General features: G+C 40.1%; 1 protein-coding gene across 2 annotated transcripts in view; it reads left to right on the top strand.

Moving 5' to 3' along the window:
• Positions 1 to 20,853, top strand: part of Adcy2 (adenylate cyclase 2) — a 395,840-nt gene that overhangs the window by 220,210 nt on the left and 154,777 nt on the right. For both annotated transcript variants that reach the window (XM_031360381.1, XM_031360382.1), the window contains one exon: positions 1,615 to 1,764. In XM_031360381.1, coding sequence (XP_031216241.1) covers positions 1,615 to 1,764 — 150 coding nt within the window. The remainder of the gene's footprint in view (positions 1 to 1,614; positions 1,765 to 20,853) is intronic.

The raw sequence follows: 20,853 nt of genomic DNA, 5'->3' as shown, positions 1-20,853 counted from the left end.
TGAGAGGCTACATTAGATATACAGCTTGGCTAGGTACATGGCAGATGCTGATGACTACTCTAAGTCTAGGATACAAGAAGAAAGCTGCGTGGCCTCCATATTTTACTTAGGGAAACTTCAGTGAGACAGTCCGAAGAAAGCCTGTTGGTCAGAGAGGGTGAAGTGACGATACCCACAATTCTCTAGAGCGCAAATCTGAGAAACGTCAAAGGTGTGGGAATAAATCTCCTGCCCACTGTGTCTGCTGTGGAACATGAGGCCTTTGGAAACAAAGCCTTTTGGATACCACTAAAGCCCTAAGTGATTTGTCATGTTAGAGTTACCGTCGTGTGGTATGTCTGACCATCTCCTGGGTAGACCTGCAAATTCAGTTCTGAGCACTGAGGAACTTACATGTGCCAGATGACAAGAGGCACAGTGGATAGGCCAGTGTCACCCCCTGCTGATGGGTTTATAAAGGGAATGTGTCTTGAGAGCAAATTTGTAACATAAACCAAGCACAAAAATATGCATGGCTTTTGACTTCTTTTATTAGTAGTAACGAAGTCTAAAGCAATGATCATAGAAGAAGTCACGGTTTTATACATGAGGTTGACATCCGTGGCAGAATGTGAGCACATGGAATATTAATATGGTAGTATCGAGCAATATAGACATATATAGACATGACTAAATGAGTCATAAAACTGAATACTAACTAAGAATTTGGAAATCTGCCAATACATCATTTCTGTAATCTCAGACACCTTTTATTTTATGTTACATTAAAGAGTTGATGCATACAACTTCAGTAAGCAAGAAATCTGGCCTTTGTGAACAAGATGGACATCTTGACAAAACAGGTTAGAAACAAATTTTAAAATAGGAATGTGAAGTAGGTGAGCACTGCCCTCTGCACAGAAGGCTTCTTCCTGGGCAGGGAAGATGGGGCAGTTTTCAGATTCCTTTTATATTGTTTTCTTTTTCCACCTAAATTCTTTGAACACACTTTTGTTCATCAAAAGAATCACAGCTATTTTTTTTTATTTGTCTATAAGCCAAAAACAAAATAACTTATCTAGGCTTAGTGGATACATGGAGAGTGAAGATAGCATCTGTCAGCATATCACAGTAGTGCTGTGTAACAAACTTGAAACTGTGTCCGAGTGTGGTAGACTGCTGGTTGGCTGGGAAAGCCCTCTTCCGCATGTCTCTCTTCTTGGAATAAATACAATAGATAGCAAGCATATACACTTGTCCAGACAACAGACAAGAGAGTAGTGTTAAGTCCATAAGGCTGTTAGACCTTTGCTGGGTGCAAATTGCAGGTATCCAGTTCACACTGAATCAGAAGAAACAAAGGGTCAAGTCCAAAATCCAGGGAAGGACCCTAAAGGGCACACATGCCATGGGGGAGAGAATCCCAAGAGATTTTGTTTGTTTGGTTGGTTCTTTGGTTTGGTTTGGTTTTTGGCAAACCAGAATGCCAATGTCAATTGAGAAGCAGAAGTAAAATATTTTCACTGAGTCTTTTTTTTTTTTTATGATTCTTCCTGACACACATAAAGTCTGCTTCTGTTGGGTGCAGAAGGAAGAGATCTTTACCATATTAAATGTCTGCTTTTGTCTCTTTAGATACTGGCGAATGTGATCATTTTCATCTGTGGGAACTTGGCGGGAGCCTACCATAAGCACCTCATGGAACTCGCCCTGCAGCAAACCTATCGGGACACATGTAATTGCATCAAGTCCCGGATCAAGCTGGAATTTGAAAAACGGCAGCAGGTAAAATGTGTTTTTAATCCTATATCTGTACTATCTTGGGCATTTCTAGGATGCCAGCTATTAATTAGCATTAGTGGCAAGCATCCGTCTTGGTATAAACAGGACTGTGACGTCATGGCAGTGTGGCAGCAGCTATTTTCCACTCTGTTGATCATGAACATCCTCCTGAATCACTTTAGGATCAGGAAGGAGTTTCATTAGGAGCTGGTGGCTGCCATTGTCTGTGACTGCCCTATGATTATCCACAGAAAGGTACATGGGGAATTACATTCGCTGCATTGAAACAATGCAAAGCATAACTGGTAGAGACATTGAAAGGTGTGTGCAGACAAAGCTTTTGGTGTCCTCCAGAGTAGGAAAAAAACACATAAAACAAACACACTGGAGGAAAAACTCACCCACAGTCTTTAATGGGCATCCCTTATCTTAGATGGTGGCATGATGCTGTGTTCATGGCTTCTCTCATTGCTGTGAGAAAAATTTTGACATAGGCAACTTAAGGAAGGATGAGTTTATTTAGCACTCAGAGATTAAAGGCTTTGTCTGTTATGGCAGGGAAGTCTGGTAGCAGGAGTGTGAGGCAGCTGCTTACACTGTGCCCACAGACTGGAAGCAGAGAGAGATGGATGCTGATGCTCAGTTCGCTCTTTCTTTTTATTCTTTCTGGGGTCCAAGTCCACAGCGTGGTCCCACCAACATTCAAACTAATTCTTCCATTGTCAGTCACCTTACTGGAAAATCCTGCATAGACCCACCCAGATGCCAATTTCTATGCTGATTCTATGTCCAGTCAAGTGGACAGTGGAGATTCATCATCACAAGGTCCGTGTGACACAGAGAGTGACAATCTCTGTACCTGGCTGTGAGTTCTTCCTCTGTATGACCAGCCGCCACGTTATCTATGGACCATAGTCCAAATATAGATACTGTATTAAGTTGTATTAAATTAGCATCTTCTATAAATATCATCAAAATATACTTTTGGTGGTGGGAGGAAAAATTATCACTTAAGTGTTGACACTGGATTTTTCGTTTTTGCCTATACATTTGAGAATAATAATCAGGATTTTTTTTCAAAATGTTTCATCAATTTATCCATTTAGCAAATATTTGTTGGACAGCATTTGTGCTGGGCATGGTTCTACGCATCTGAGTGTCTAGGTAGGAATATCAGGTTCTCACTGCTATATTGGCAAATCTTGTAAAAATTTTTAAATATTTTTTTTACCTCCAATTCAACTAATGTTAAATCCATTTGTCTATGGATATATCAATCCTGGGTCTCATGATGAAATCCTTCAGCTCCATATTGCTTGTCTTTATCAAAAGAATTCAGATGAAATATATCATAGCATACAAAGACAGAGTTTATTACAGAGTAAACTGGACACTTCTCAAGGGGTGAGAGTGTCCGGTGGCTAAAGGCACCATTGCAGACAGAGCAGTCTTCCAGTGGGAATGTGAAATCAGAGAGAGGAGAGCACCGTGCTGACCTCCACTGGGGGTGGGCTTTACACTGTCCCCTCTAACATCTCTACAACAGGCAGCCCTTACAGATCAGTATTTTCCTGCATAGGTGAATGACAGCCCATCTAGATTGAGTCTTTGGGAAGGACAATGAAACATTCTTTTCTCTTACCAGAAAACATCCATCTAGCAAGTGAATTTTACAGGCTTCAGGGAAATTCAGAATATCATGTGTCCTCTCAGAACCAGAGAAAGACTCAGATCCCCCCACCTTTCCTTCTTTCCTTATTTGTTTGACTATTTATTTATTTATTTATTTATTTATTTATTCTGTCCTTCCTTGCTTATCCCCCCCTTTTCTTTAATCAGAGTCCTGCTGTCTCCATTCATGATTCTACAAGCTGATGGTTGTGAAGAAGGGGGTACATTCCCAACAACCTTCAAGCCTGCTAATAGCTAACTTAACTATCTACTAAACATATCAAAACCATAGACAATTGTTTACTTAGGTAGCTATTCAGTTTTTCTTTATGTACTTGTGCCCAGTCATGTTTAATTTCTGCGTTCTAAAAGATTCCACAATGTCAGCAGACATCCCTTCTCATTCACAGTTGGTTCCACTCTAATATGGTGTTTTGTTTTGAGGTTTCCTAGGGAGATAAAAACAAAAACAAAAAACAAAACAAAAAAACAAATAAAAAACAGGTATTCATATAGACAGATCACAAATAAACCAAGGAAATAATTCCATTTAATTTCAGATTCATGGATGGGTGAATTTATTGGTGTTCTTTTCAGGAACACGGATGACTCAAAAGCATATGCATCACTGAGGAGCTTACCCAGAATGCCTTTCGGGTCATGAAAGGTTCCTCCCTGGAGTACTACCAGATTCAGCTTTACACCTCTTACATAATTTAGCATCACCCATGCAGTTAGGAGGTCAAGAAGGAGTCCTTACGGTCTAATAACCCCTCTCACATTAGAAGAATTAACAAGTCCATTGCTGCATGCCTAGGTGTCACTATACAGTAATGGTTATTTCATTGCAATAACTGCAGAGCTGATCAATATATCTGAGAAGTTACCACAGTATCCCGGTATGTCCAGTGGTTGTGTCTACAACTGCCTAGTCTAAAATTCAAATGCTTTAGAATAGACAGATTTTTCTTGAAAAGAAAATATAGCAAGATGGCTTGGGTATTAAGAACACTTGCTACTCTTACAAAGACCTAAGTTCAGTTCCCAGTCTATGTAGGACAGCTCACAACTACCTGTAAGTAACTCCAGCATGATGGTGCTGACTCCCTCTTCAGGCTTCCATGGGTAACCACATCATGTTGACAAACTCCCAACAAACACATACATAAACACATAATTAAAACATCAAAGGCTGGAGATTCATCAGGTTGGTCCAGATAGAAACAGTTAACTTTATTTCTCATCACCTCCTGACTCTATTTCAAAATAGCATGAAAGTTACAGGAAACTGAATTCCAAGTAGGCAGATTACAGAACCTAATGTTTATAGTCACAGCTTTGACAAAAGTAGTGATTCAGGCTATTGACATCATCAACACATCATATTTCCTTGGCATGGTCCAGAGCTTGGGAAGAACATAGCATTCTTGTCTCTCTGAGCCAAGAAGTCTAAGTGCTCTGGCAGTCTATGTGATCACAGCCACCACACCCAGCTCCTGGGTCATGGGTCCCCAGGGGCCAGAGATTATGTGACCCTCTTGAGCGGTAGCAGAATGGGATGGATTCACTAGAAATTTCATAAGAGAAGGCAGAGGTCCTTTCTAGAATCAAGAGGAAAAATGCAGGGAGAAGAAACATCTGTTAAGGATGTTTAATAAAATAGTCTGGTCCATCAATTGTTAATGGTCTAAAAAGCTGGGAGTCCATCACCAGAGACTGATTCCTGGAATATACTTTTCCTGTTAGGAATTCAGAAAATGTTTTTCTAGAATGAGAATACGTGGGTTTTGTTTTTCAGAACAGATTATTAAATAAGACAAAGAAATCATCTTGCTTAAAATAGAATTCAATCTGCTTAAAATAGAGCTATGGAGATGGCTCAGTGGGTAAAAACACTTGCCATTCAGACATGAGAATCTGAGTATGAATTCCTACAAGACAGACAGACAGAACAAGAATCATTACTCTTAGTGCTTGTATGGGAAGGTGGGAAGCAGAGTCAGGAGAAATCCTGAATGATCACAGGTGACAGCCTAGTAACAGCTAAAAGCAATAACTACACCCTCTCTCAGACAAGGGAGAAGGTTGGTTCTGGCACCTGGGTTGTCCTCTTCCCTTCATACTTTGCTGTGGTCCACATGTACATGACTACATTCACATACAGGAATCTAAATATTCATGCATACATACACAGGGGGAGAGAGAGAGAGAGAGAGAGAGAGAGAGAGAGAGAGAGAGAGAGAGAGAGAGAGAGAGAGAGAGAGAGAGGACAGGGAGGACAGGGGAGAGTCAGTCCAAGGGTTAATCCCAGAGACCCCAAAACCCACATGGTGCCACAATCCAATCTGAGGTCTTAGGTTCCATGTTCCCATCCTTGGGCTGTGTATATAATTTGCTGTCATCTGGTTCCAGTAACTTCCATTGATTTACACAGTCACTATAGTAAGTAGCAATACCCCTTTAAGTCTTTTATCCAGGAAGATTCATGCTGTCTAGCTAGGAAATTATTTTGTAGTCATTACTTAGACAATAAATACTACAACCTAACATCACATGACAGATGCCTCAACATAAGCTGATATCCCCACAAGTCTGAAAGATCATAATCTTGATTAGCTTCACAAATTCATCTCCTCATACCTAAGAGAGGAAAGCAGAGGGTGGGTCCTCAGAAGACAACCCTCTTCAACCTGGAAGAGGTCTATAGACAGTTGTTCCTCCCAGGGCATGTATAAAGAATCGCCCAATTCTAGAAACATTTGGTTCAAGTTCTCTGATTCTCTCCCTAGATACAAATGAGAAGTCATTTGAGACATTACTATTAAGACATGAATAAAGCATCTATTGGTACTATAATGTTTTGAGGAAAAAGGAAATAAAAGTTTTTGACAGGAGTACTTTTGGAGTGCGTTTTTTGGTGTATTCGGATTTTTTGTGTATTTTTTGTTGTTTTGGGTTTTTTGTTTGTTTGTGGTTTTGCCTTAAAAGTGCTCTCATATGTCTCAACCACCAACCAAGGTCTGCACATGGTGGGACTGATTGTTCTGGCAGCGGGTGTATAGTGGAGGATTGCAAATTCGATCATCAATGGGAGGAGAGGACCTCAGCCCTGTGAAGATTCTGTGTCCCAGTGTGGGGGAATGCCAGGGCCAATAAGCAGGAGAAGGTGGGGTGGCAGGCATGGGGAGTGGGGAGGCAGCTGGGGTTTGTTTTTGTTGTTGTTGTTTGTTTCTTTGTTTTTTAAAGGGGAAACTGGGAAGGGAGAAATTTACATGTAAATAAAGAAAATATCTAATTAAAACAAAACAAAACAAAAAAAGATATAAAAAAAGTGCTCTCATGTAAAAGCAGCAACAGTCATTATTTTTTATTAGGTAGGAATTCAGGCAAGGCATTCAAGCCAAGGCTGCCTTTAGGGGCTAAAGAGTTCACCTCTGCATTTTGACAGTTGTGTACTGCTTCAGCTTCTACAGGAAAAGCCACAGTTACACTTGATACTCTATCTCATGTAGAACACATGCATCTCTGTCAGACCTGGGAACAGCTTCTCTCTGGAGTATGTAATTGACTCTCAGGAATTGTGGAGAGCTGGCTATAGAGTAAAACAAGAACCCTTTCTCTTAACTGCTGTAGCAATTGAAACTGATGCTGCCTCTATGAGAGTAAACATTGATTTCTTTTTCAGGGTAGAGAAATAAGCCCACTGGGTGTAGGAACTCATCCCTGTAATCCAAGTAGTTTAGAAGGTGCAACAAAAGGATTGCCATAAGTTCAAGGACAGCTTGGGCAACATAGCAAGGTCCAGGAGAGGTTCAGCTAGAGAGTGAGACCCTGCTCATGCAAGGAATAAGGAGAGAGTGAGAGAAGAGTGGGGCTAGAAAAGAGAGAAAATAAGTCCTCATTAGTTCATATATTGTCATTATTTTAAGGACCTTACAAGTTGTCTGAGTCAGGGTTTCTATTCCTGCACAAACATCATGACCAAGAAGCAGGTTGGGGAGGAAAGGGTTTATTCAGCTTACACCTCCACATTGTTGTTCATCACCAAAGGAAGTCAAGACTGGAACTCAAGCAGGTCAGGAAGCAGGAGCTGATGCAGAGGCCATGGAGGGATGTTTCTTACTGGCTTGCTTCCCCTGGCTTGCTTTCTTATAGAACCCAAGACTACCAGCCCAGAGATGATACCACCCACAAGGGGCCTTCACACCTTGATCACTAATTAATAAAATGCCTAACAGTTGGATCTCATGGAAGCATTTCCTCACCTGAAGCTCCTTTCTCTGTGATAACTCCAGCTTGGGTCAGGTTGACACAAAATCAGCCAGTACACAAGTGTTTACCCATGATTTACTTTAGTGTGGGTTCGACAGATAGTATACACATGCAGTAAGAAACACTAGCCAATAGAGGCTGATATGCCTGGATTCAGAGCCCTATTGGGAGGTCAATAGAATGGGTCTCTTTTCTAACTTTGTATTCATACTTTCTTTCCTCCTTTAAAGTTCAAGGAAATAAGCAAACAGCTTCAGTGCAACCCTGACTGGTAGACAGCAAGTACACTCCTCTGTAAATGGACAGGACAATAGAGACTAAGAATGCACTGTGGGAATCATTAAATAGCCGGTGTTAAAGCTGCTCTACATGTAGACTCTAAATTTTGGTGCCTTTCAAGCCAGGAAAGAAGCATAAAGCAACTAGCAATTCATTGGCTTTACCTGAGGTGCCGGGTGGTGTGCTTAGCTTTAGATACAACATTGTAGCAGATTCCAGCTGCTAATGTAACAAGTCGCATTCTTGATAGCTGAATACAAAACAGCTTTATGAGCTGGTGGTTCTAGATGTTAGAAATCCAAACCCACTGACGTCCCTTCTGCAGACCAAAAGGAAACTTTGTCTTACCTCGCTAACCTTCTAGAAGCTCTTAACAACTATTATCTTTTAGCCTCTGCCTTCCTCCGTAAAGGCAACAGGATATACTCCATTCCCTGACCTTCTGGTTCCTCTGTCCCACCAGCTTCCTGATATGACTTTGGTCCTACTGTTTCTCCTTCTGATGCCACCTCCAGTGACATTGGGTTCACCTAGATAACCAAGCATACTCCTCCTGAATTTAACAACACCTAAAAATACGCCCAGTTGCTGGCAGTGTAGCTCTTCTGATATGAAACCCTTGGTTTGAGCTCTATCATTGCACAAAACAAAGTGTACTACTGGCACACACTTGTCATCCCAGCACTTGGGATGAGGAAGCTGGGAAATCTAGTGTTCAAGGTCACATTCAGCTACATAGTTCTAGGCCAGCCTGAAGCACACGAGACCCTGGCCCAAAAACACACAGAAAAGTTCTCATTTGATATAGAAGGTAATACATCCCATGGATTTGGACGGTGATGTTTTTGTGGAATCTTACCACTTTTCTGTTTATTCCCATAACAACTCTACACACAACTAGCCATTTCCCTGCAAATTTAGAAGCTGTCTCAAGTTAAGTAACAAAAATTCACACTGTTTGTAAGTAAGTATGGTTTCTAGGGCCTCTGTCTCTTGTGCCTGCTTTGTATGGGTTTCCTGGAGCAATCCCTGAGAGGTTCCTTGTCATGAAGGAATTCTAGATGAAAGTCGTAACTGATCACTTGTAAGCATTAAATTTGTACTTCCAGTAACCAGAATGCCCTTAAAGCTGCCCAGAAGTGGCTCTGTCCTTACACTGCTGTAAAATAGCACTGGGTAACAAAAGCAAGCAGCCACCCCGGCCAGTGTTTATGTGACCGTTGATGAACGGTGGTGTGCAATGGCATCTATCCTTGCATTGTATGATAAGTTTAAGCAGCACAACTTGATGGTTTATCAAGACAAAAAAAATTAACCAAGAATTCTGTTACTGTGGCTGGTTAAGAGCAGTGGCTGTTCTTCCAAAGGACCAGGGTTCGATTCTCAGCAACTTTATGGTAGTTCAGGACCATAGATAACTCCTTCTTTCAGTCTCCATGGCAGAGCACACATGTGGCACAAACACATACATGAAGACAAAACACCCATGCACATAAAATAAGACCCATCTCTCCATAGTCAAGCTTGCTTTTTATCAGCAGAATGACTGTGTGGAAGACGAGGAGGACACACTGATGAGAAGAATCATTCCCCCTCCCCCAAGGCTCTTTCTCAGCATTGGCAGTTAGAAGCTAAGATGGCATCTCAGTAGTAGTCACCCTCTTTATAAAGCCAAGTTGGACACAGGGAAGCATGAAGAGTTGGAACTGGTGAGTCTTTCACCCCACTGCAGCTCCTGGAGAACCGAAGTAGCAAATTTTCTTACAAAATCAATTTCAGAAATTTGATCATATGGTACCCCCAACAGAGACAGCAGAACATGAGCAGCCCAAGTCAACTTGTTCCATGTTTATAGTTTGGCTCAGATATGCCTGTTCTGCTCAACTCCTGCATCCTCAGAAACTAGTAACTAAAGGCTCCCTGGTCCTGGCAACTGCTTGTGCTGTGTTTAGTAAGTGTCCACTGTTGTCTTTGGTGTCTCCTCCCCGACAAGGACATCTAACATCTATCCTTTCTGTCACAGAGTTTCATTTATTTATTGCTTGAGACGTGAGTATGTCTTTTGATCAAATTCACATCCTACTACGCTCAGATTCCTCCTATAGTCTTCCACCAAGATTTCCTTCCAACTGCATTTGTTCTGTTTCTAAGCCCATGGAGTCTACTTAATGTTGCCTGTATGCACTTGACTGCAGGGCCATCTACTATAGTATGTGAAGTCTATCAGGAGGTCACATTTGCAGACATGTGATGGGCTCTACCCCAGAAGCCATCAGTTCATAATAGCTCCTCAGTTAGTGTTGAGAATTAGTTACTCTCCCACCCCTACTAGGATTTTGGCTTCCTCCATCTTGTGCAGGTCTTGTGCATGTAGCCGGAGCTCTCTGAGTTCATCTGTGCCGTGGCCCTCACATATCAAGAAAACACTTTTGCAGAAGTCCTCCCTCACCTCTGGCTCTTACAGACTTTTTGCCTTCTCTCCTCTGACTTGATCTCTGAGCCTCGGGGAGGGATAAGCACTCCGCAGTCTCTTATTCTCTGCTATGAGCAGTCCTGTGATTGTGCTGCAAACAGAAGCTTCTCTTAGTAGAACAATAGTTTGGGGAATGACCAACTGCTTTCTGGTTGCATTTAAATATCTGCTTTACAACACAGAACTCATGCCTCATGCTATTAAGGAGTCAAAGAACTTACAACTGCCTGGGTCATCAGCTCTAGAGGAGAAACCAGTACTCATATTCCACTCAATGGGCATAGAATTAAACTACTTCCTGAGTCCTTACTTCACTACCCAAGGGCCGGTGTACCTCTCATTCCTAATCAGAGGAGCTTCCTGTGTGTAGTCTTTGTGCTACTGTTTCCCATCAGAAATGATTATAGTACACCTTTCTCTTTGAAGTGTCTCCTTCCAGAGAGGCCACAGCTACCCAGGAGCTGGCCATTTCTGTTTATACAGCACTCCTTACTAGAATATAAAGAAGTGAAGATGACAATAGATATTTTGTTTCACAGTTGAGAAGAAAATGATTGGAGATATCCTGGCAGAGCTCTCTTTACTTTGTCTGCCATCCCAAACCATCAGAATAAAATGCAAGGATGGTTTGAGCCACTTCTAGTCCAGTACATGGTATTACACTCTTAGGAAACTGGGATGGTATGACTCATAAAGAAATTTCAGGAAAACTATACCAAAATGGTACCCAAGTGGATGCTTTCAGATGAGAAATAAAATCAACTCTGGGAGAAATTAGTCAACAATCTTCAAAACAAGTGCTTTAGTCAAAAGAAATGAGACTCTGCCCATTTTTAGAGATGGCAATAAAGATTGTGCTGTGAGCATTCTTCTAAGGGGAACAAAAAACACCCAGTGAAAGGTTGAGAAAAATGTAGGGAAGACACCAATAATCATCACCTTCTCCTGTCTAAGGAAGAACAGAAGCATAGAAGATTCTAGAAGTTCATAGAAAGCATTAGCAACCATGTGTTCATTCCTTAAAGACATTGATGTTCTCCTAAAAGAAAAAAAAAACGAAACAAGAGATTGTCTTAATGATCAAGTGCATGCAAGTATCTCTTTCTACCATTACAGTCAAAAGTCTAAGGGAGAATTAAAACTCGAGAAGTTTCCTCTGTGTGAGAAACTTCAGCAACACCTTCTGCCAGTCGGAACATGCCAGTCTTATGAGAGAAGTATCTGAAAATCAGCTCTATACTCCTGACTGTGAAAAGCTAACACTGTTGGTAATATCTGCAAGATTCAAGAGCCCAGAATGGTGTCCTAGGAAGAACACTGGCTTTGCTATTGTTTGATACCCTGGAAACTTCCAGTATTTCAGGGAGATGACTTTTCACTCTTTATGATGGGGCATTTTGACACTTTCAGAAATGCATAACAGGAAAGGTATAATCAAATGAGAAGACCCAAGTTGATGTGAGTAAAATCCAATAGAAAGGAATTTTTAACTAATTAATATTTAGACATCAATTCAAAACTCAGCCATTCTGGTTTTATCATCCACTCCTCTGATGCCTGTCACATACAGGAGAAACATTTCAAAGGGTTCTGTGACCATCACCATGTTCTTGTTTTTATTTTCTTTTTTGCTGAGTATTGATCATGAGTATATTATAGTTTTTACCAGGAAAGGGGGCATTTTAGATTTATCATCACAGGCTCACTGTACATTGTGAAAACCACTAATAAGAGGCTTACTCTACATTGTGAAAGCTGCTAATGCCACATATTTGATGGTTGGTTAACATGGTCACAGACCCTCCCCTTCTGTGGCAGGCTCACTGAGTCAGCGCCAGTGTGGTCCACCTGCATTGTAAGTCCCACTCATTCCTACAAGAGGATGGCTGTAGGAGAAATCTGATCTGGAGGTCAGGGAAGATCTAATGACCAATCATAGGAAATAGCAGCACAGTGTTTCCTCATGGGTCCGAGAGGAGAGAGGACTTCACATACACACAACAGTGGAGTTCAGGAAAGGGAATTAAGTGAGTGCTGTGACACACAGCTTTGCTGGATCTTGCAAGAGCCTTTCAAGCAGCTTTAATTAAGAGAGACTTACTCGGAGTGTTTGGAGCAAGCAAGCACTGCCTCCAGGTATTTGGACTGCAGCTGGCCACTAGGGAGAACTCAGTGCTATACATCTACATAGCACATACAGGCTAGATGGTCAATGAAGTGAGTAAAATACAGAGCATCCAGATGGAGCTGGGGTTCATATACCAAGGAGAGAGAGATGTCGTGACGACACATCTGTGAACCACAGACAACTTGTCTCCTAAAAGGAACAGCTCTTTTTTTTTTCTATGTAGCACTGAAGACCAAACAATGCAGAATAGTATTTGCTAAAGTGTTCTCTGCACCCCATAGGAATCAGTGATGTGTTTCCTATTGTAATGCATATCATTTTTGACAATACTGTTCAAATTATGTATTGTCTATTCCCAGTGTATTTCATACATTTTCTGATGCATTTTGGTGTGTCTTCTCACTTTTTTTTCCTTTTATTCAGAATCATTGACTTTGTGGAAGGGATAGGGAGTAATATTGATCGTTTTATTCCTATATTATTACACACTGCTGTGTGTAATATTCACTATATGTTAGTTCTACTCTGCTATTAGCTAGCAAAGGTTTTAGGCTAGGTAAAACAACTAAAAAGTAATTTTAAGATAAATAACATAAAAGCTAAGAAGGAAAACAAAGCATTCACAAGAGGGTAAGGGAAATAAAGAGAAGTGGTTAAGACAAAAACTCAAGCATCAGAAAAGTTTAAAGCCTTGCCTCCGAAATCAGTGAAGTTATATCACAAAGGCAGTGTTGAAAATAGCCATTTAAGCCAGGCTTGGGAGAGCATGCTTTCAATCCCAGCACTTGGGATGCAGAAGCAGGCATCCTGGTCTACATAGTGAGTTCCAGATCTGCAGTGACCCTGCCTCGACGACAACAACAAAACAACAACAACAATAACAACAACAACATCTGGTTTTATCAGATCAGCATCCTGTAGGTAGAACACAAGTTCCTAGATGACAAGGGCTATGATTCACACTCTCTGCTTGTGGCTCCCAACATATTAACACCATCTTGGGAAACCATCATACGTTTCTGCTTCTCTCTTCTGACTCCTATCACTGGATATTCGAAACCTCATGGCTATGCTGAAGGAGCACAGCCACAACTATCAGACACTTTCCTATAGTGAAACTTACCTAGCCATTAGTCATAAGAATGAGAGTTGGCTGTTTAAATGTTCAAACAGTAAACAAAGGTGGGTAGCAGTGTTAGAACATCCCTATCCTCCAGACCCTAGCTCTTTCCCTGCTAGTCTCTAGCCTCATTTTGTCTGAGCAATGTCTGTGAACTTGAGTTTGTGTAGCCTGACATAGAAGCAGCCTGGCTCCTTCCAGAAGGTAGAGTAGGTACAGAACTTATTCATGTATTATAGGTTATATAATTTATATATCAAGGACAGACTATACTCTTGAAGTCATAGCAGCCTACTAGGTAAATCTGCTGAAAAAAAAACCCACACATTCCATCTTTTTTTGAAACCCTTGGCTCATGGATACAGTCATGATCTCAGTCCTCATGAGTTGTTTGTGTTGGTGAATACAATTCTTGATCTATCTCATATCTATGCTGGTGAACTTCAGTAGTAAAGCAAACTCTGCCTTTGTACATAAGAGTTGCTGTCACAATGGTTCTTTCAAAACACAAGGCAACATGTGGATAATTGATTCTCACCATTAAAGAGGACAGAAGATCATGGAAGACTGAAAGCATAAGCCCTGGTGACAAGATGCTTTCTTGGGAATGTTTGTCCTGAAATAAATAATGACTAAAACTTGAAGGCTTTGTTGAAAAACAGGGAAAAGCCTTTCATTAATGATTAATACTTCATCAGCTTATATGATAGATGATGAATGTAGAAAATTCTACCCCAGAGAGGATTGATGGACCTCTCAAAGTTGTAGATGAGTAATGGGGAAAAACTAACCTGGTCTTTAATTCAAGCGAAAGAGAGAGACTGTGCAACATTTCTTAATGTCTGTGTTCAACTAGTACCTAAATACACTGATCAAATGAAAACATTTTATCTTGCATTTATAATGGTTTGTCTCTGGGGCTCTGGTGGGTTTGGGAGTAGATTGTTTATGTATTTCTTTGTTTATTAAAAATCGTTTCTTCTCTTATATACTACATCCCAACCACAGTTTCCACTCCCTCCACTCTTTGCCATTATGAGTGAGAAAGATGTTCTTGGAGTGTCAATGGTACTATTTCAGTTTTTTGATCCATCTGTTGTTGTACAAATCCTTTTAGGTCATTCTTCCTGTTCCCTCCCAGCAATCACATCAGGATACACTCAGGGGTGCTTTGTCTCAGCATCAGTGTTAGTGAGCTTTCCTAGATCAAAAGTTTCTTGTCAGTCAATCTGAATTTCTTACCAGCTTTCAAATCGCCTGTAATTCTGTACTGAATTTTGTTTTATTTGTTTCTGTAGGCATTTGGTCATTAATGCAATAAACACAAATTGTCCAAAGCCCACCTTTGACTGAGCCACATTCTTCTATCACTGTTTATGTCTTCCCACTTATGTTTTCACTTTACCCTTCTCAATGTTAAATCTCCCCTTTCTAACCTCTATTGTCTTTGTTTTGTCATCTATACAATTAGTTGCTGTGCCTGTGTTTTCCTCTTTGTCATGGCCACAGTTGCTCACATGGTTTAGCTTTCATGCCCTCAGACTAGTCAGATTCATACCACATAGAAGCAGCCTATTAATCCTTCCAAGGCACAGTTAATACCAGGAGAGGCTGAGCTTGTTAACAGCTTGCCCTAGTTAATAATACAGTGTCCCTAACAGATGTCCCCTGACTTATGATTGAGAGGTAATATTATGTAATTGTTATGAGCCTGGTACTGGGTCCACATTGCTTAGGTTTAAATCCTATTGCACCTTTGATACCCAAGTCACTGTAGGAAAGTTACTTCAACCTTTTACCCCCTAATTTCATAATATGTAAATAAAAGGTGGACACATACCTCATTTGGAGTTGCAGTATATATAGTTTATCATCACCTAAAAAACATATGTCTACTCAAAATATTATATTTGAATTCTGTAGGGCCAAAATAAAGGTGATATTAAGTATCTTTGTTACTTTTCTGTTGATATAAGGAAATAGCTTGGCAAAAGCAAGATATTTAAAAAGAGCTTATTTTGTCTCAAAGTTCATGGTATGGAAATCAAGGCAACAGGTACTTCAAAAAGCAGTTGATCACTTTGTGCCCAATCATAGAAAAAAAAAAGGAACAATGGGTGCCTATGATCAGCTCACTTATACAGTTCAGGATTTTAGCCTAGGGAATGGTACCACCCACAGTAAGCAGATGTTTCCATCTTTTTAAAGTAATAAGATAACTCCCAACAGTAGTGCCCAGAGTCCCATCTCCCAGATGATTTCCAGGTCTCATTAAATTGATAACTGAGGTTAACCATAACAGAATCACACAGTGTGTTATATCAGGACAGAGGCAGTTCTGGCTAGTTTGATTCAACTTGATACAAGCTGGAGGAGTACAAGCTGAGAGAAGTAAACTCCGTTGAGAACACAACTATATCAGATAACCATAGTCAAGCCTGTGGAGCATTTTACTGATTAATGATTAATATGGGACCACTGTAGTTGAATTGGGGAGGGGCTGTGTACTGGCTGGTTTTGTGTGTCAACTTGACACAGGCTAGAGTTATCAAAGAGAAGGGAGTTTCAGTTGGAGAAGTGCCTCTATGAGACCCAGCTGTGGAGCATTTTATCAATTAGTGATCAAGGAGGTAGGACCCCTTGTGGGTGGTACCATCCCTGGGCTGGAAGTCTTGGGTTCTATAAGAGAGCAGGCTGAGCAAGCCAGGGGAAGCAAGCCAGTAAAGAACATCTCTCCATGGCCTCTGCATCAGCTCCTGCTTCCTGACCTGCTTGAGTTCCAGTCCTGACTTCTTTGATGATAAACAGCAATGTGGAAGTAAGCTCAATAAACCCTTCCCTCCCCAACTTGCTTCTTGGTCATGATGTGTGTGCAGGAATAGAAACCCTTACTAAAACAGGCTGGAAGAAACTAAGTTCACAGTTCTTCTTTTTTTTTTTTTTCTTTTTTTGATATTTTCTTTATTTACATGTAAATATCTGCATTCCCAGTTTCCCCTCCAAAAAACAAAGAAACAAACAAAAACAACAAAAACAAACCCCTGTTGCCTCCCCCCTTCTCCATGCCTGCCACCCTACCCTCTCCCACTTATTGGCCCTGGCATTCCCCTACACTGAGGCACAGAACTTTCACAGGGCCAAGACCCTCTCCTCCTATTGATCAAATTGCAATCCTCTACTATGCACATGCTGCCAGAACAATCAGACCCCTCCATGTGCAGTCCTTGTGCCAGTCTCTTTCTAGTAAGAGGGAAATAAAAATCATTAGAGACTTGTCTCTGTGTTAGAAAAAAAAATATGGATAAATGATAAGATTCTCTGATGAAGATCCTGAATCCTCATTTATTCAACAGTCCACAAAGGTGGGCTAAATCTCCTCAACAGACATAATACTCTTTAACATTAAGGTAAGAGACCACAACTGCTGCAAGGGAGGAAGAGGGAAGAAAATACTAGTCTACTGCTATAAGACAACTCAGATCTGCATCTTTTTCAACCACAGTAGATGTGAGAAGCTGGGAGAGCAAGAGTATTAACACTAACGAAGTCTAGTGCTTTCATTTAACATCCACATGCCAAGTCAAATCAACATTTGTCCGTAGGTTAAAACCAATACTTTGGGGTGCATATGGATTGAAGAAATCCAACATCCATACAAGTTAAGCAAAACAGGATTATTTTAAGATTTACTTCAGTAAGACAGATTATCAATTCAAATAAAAAAAAAAGAGGGAAAGCTGTGAACAAAATAAGCATTGTAAGAAAATTAACTATTAAAACAATAACTGAGACTAAATTATCATTAACTACCATCAAAATATCACTAAACAATGAGAAAGATAAGTCTGATTTATTAAATTGATAGTTTTACCCTGGGAATTATCAAACTGATGGGTGTTGCATCTAGTAGACCAGGTTATATGTTTGTACATAAAATTTTAACTGCAAAATATGTATATAAATAGTTTATCTTATTGCTTTAATATGAATACTCTATGTAAGCACATCGAAATAATTTATTTAATTGGTTTAAGTCATGCAAAATGTCTATCCTTTAATCTCACACAGCTTTAAAGAAGAAAGTCGATTTTATATTCTTCAAAATGGACCGTGAGTTCCTAAATCTGGAAAGGTCACATGTGGGAATTCAGATTTTTTTTTTACCAAAAAGAGCAGAGACTTTTTTTATATATAAGAATAAAACATCCTCTTACATTGAGTCCAACATACCAAATCACTGATTTTTTTCCTTCTGTCTGTGTATGGTGCAACCTCAGCTTCAGTCCAGATAGAGGATGCTTATTTTGTGTAAACTATACAGTTGTAGAGATTTAAACATCTGCAGTTGCTGTGGATGGTATTTCCTGATGTTGTCTATTTCTTCCCTGAAATATTCCAGTCTTAAAGTACAAAGAAGTGGGTCCTCCTTTCCATACCTCCTTCTTCCTTTTCCCTGAAGGAGATAGGGAAAATGTCAGAATGCTGAGAGGATCAATTTAAATGCTGTGTGGGTTCAGTCTCCTTGTGTGTAAAACAAGGCCTCCAGGCTATTGTGAGTAGGTTCCTTCCTGACCAACCATCCATGAGTTTACATTTTTCTAAAACTATTTTCAATTTTTCGTAACTTTCAAGGAAAGGTGATATGGTTGATTTTTGTGAAAAACTTCATATTTTTAACTGAAAAACAAATTCTACCTTGGATGGTTCCTTTTCCCCCTTATACTTTCATTCTTCACATATGTAGACATTTGCTCTAACCCAGAGGTTGTAATGTTCATCTATCATGTCTTAGTGTGGGGTATTGTATTTTATTTTATTTTTCAAGACAAGGTTTTTCTGTGCATTCCTGGCTGTCATGGAACTCACCCTGTAGACCAGGCTGGCTTTGAACTCACAAAGACTCATCTACCTCTGCCTCCTGAGTGCTGGGATTAAAGGCATGTGCCACCACCTGATATGGCTATTCTTTTGGTTGTAAGTATTCAGCTTTGCTTACACTCATAGAAAGGCACAGGATAGAATATTGGACAGAAGTGTACACATATACCCAGACACAGGAAACACAAGCACACCTTCTTCCTCTCTCCTTTCTCCTGAGTGTGATGACTTACAAAAATAACATGGTTACAACAATGGCTGTCTCAGTGAAACCCTCAGTAACTGACAGCTGCCATCATTTTGTGACAATTGATCATTTGCACTAAATGCTAGTGAAGGTAGATTAAATGAAATACTGAAATAATAATTACATAAAGCACGCTCCACAATCACAACTAAGTAAAATGTAGATTCAAATGACACAAAACGCTCCAAGGGCATAAAATCTTCCACTATGAACTTCTGTGAGTTCTCCTTTACATTCTTGGTTTCTGAATCCTGGAGAGAGATCACTCCCTTGTGTACACCCCAATATTGATGATGTCATTGATAAAATAATGGGTATGGAAAGGGTGCAGCTCTAAAAATAATTCATTTATGTCGGATCTTATAAGGGCCAATTTAAAAAGAGAATAGAGCAGAAGAGAGATACTTTTTCCCACATCCTAATAAAGGGGAATTGAGCAAGACCCTGTGGTTCCTGGAACAGAACCATCTGTTTGTAGGACAGTTGCCTAGGGAGTATTGTTTGCATAAAAAGATACTGAAGGACAATTTGCTGACATAGTGTTACACAGTGGTTAAGTTACCACTCCTTGGTGATTTGGCAAAATAAAGTTTGCAGAGGGAAATGGTTCATGGATTGCCTATCTCCCATTCTGAATTGTGAATTACATGAATGGATGATCTGTAGCAGTCTTTCAGCCTAGGGCCTAGGACTCTGGTCCAAAGCCCACCATGAAAGGTTCTTCTCAAAGGCTATTTATATAGCCAGGATATAGGGGAAAGAGTACACTGTGATACCCTCTTCTAGAGGATTGACAAGATTTTCATTGGTAGATGCTTCCTCCTGCCACTACCTCCTTAAATAGTCATTTTAACCAATGGAGGTTGCAATCCCCTGGCAGGATACATTCCAGCATTTATCATAACATACAAAAGCTAATCAATGCAACCAGAAAAAGGTAAAGAGTTTTGAATCAGTCTGTGATCATAGCTGTGGGCATTTCCTTTCCCTTTCTCATTAAGTAGTGAGAGTTATAAAATCACTGAGCTTTTTATGCTATGGGGAAAGAGCAAGAAATAAATAGATCGACAGGAAAGATTGTTTGGAATTGCTACTTTTTTTCTTGCCCAAAGGAAAACCTAGTTTCAAGTATTAACTGTAAAATATGTTGCCATTGATCATTTTTAAGATATGATACGCTTGCAATTTTGCACACAGTCTTTTTACTAGCCTTAAAGCTTCAGATATGCTATTTTTAAACTTGGATTTTATTTTCTATGAAATTGTTTTCAGTGTTGATGAAAGCAAGCCTCCAGACAATGAAACTTAGTAATTGTACCTGTTCTGTATAATTCCTTTAATTAGAATGGTCTCAGTTCATATACAAGGAGCATAAATCTCAAATATGTTGTGTGAGCAGCTGGTAGTGAGGTGAATGCAGCTCTTCTTAGATATGATTGCTGAACCAAGCTAGTAGACCTTGGGCTGAGTTTTTTCACTAGCATCTGCCCATTGCTCAAAGTACTGTGTTTCATTGTGAATCTTTGTATATGCAAGAAATATCCTTTCTCCTGTTCTGCCCCTCAACCATCGTTTCTTTATGAGAGACTTGAACAAATCATTTCCCTTCTGTGAGTGCCCCTTTCTAACTCTGTGCCGTGACCCCTCCTCCACTCTATGGAGTCTCTCTCCCACTTTTGAGGGTATTCTTTTCTTGCTCAGTAGGGTCATTCTTTCCAACTCTTCACAGTCAGCCCTTTTTTTATTCTTTAAACTGCCTTCAACTTGATATGGTAGTGCTTTCTTGTAATAAGTCTTTCAGTGAACTCTGTAGAAAAGCAATAAAATATTAACCATGGGAAAAAGAAAAATGTAAAAAAAAAATAATGGGAGGGAACATCATTTTAGTATGTTCAGTGTCACTCATGACTCTGATTTTTCCCATGCTACTGTGGTGGAAATCAATTCCCATGAGCCCAGTAGTGTCAAGGGTGATGACAGGGTAGGATTTACATCAATGAGAGTCATTTTTTATACTGGGTGTA

The sequence above is a fragment of the Mastomys coucha genome, unplaced genomic scaffold (assembly GCF_008632895.1).
Source record: "Mastomys coucha isolate ucsf_1 unplaced genomic scaffold, UCSF_Mcou_1 pScaffold8, whole genome shotgun sequence".
NCBI lineage: Eukaryota > Metazoa > Chordata > Mammalia > Rodentia > Muridae > Mastomys > Mastomys coucha.
The sequence above is the reverse complement of the archived record's forward strand: the minus strand, read 5'-3'. Positions and strand labels throughout refer to the sequence as shown.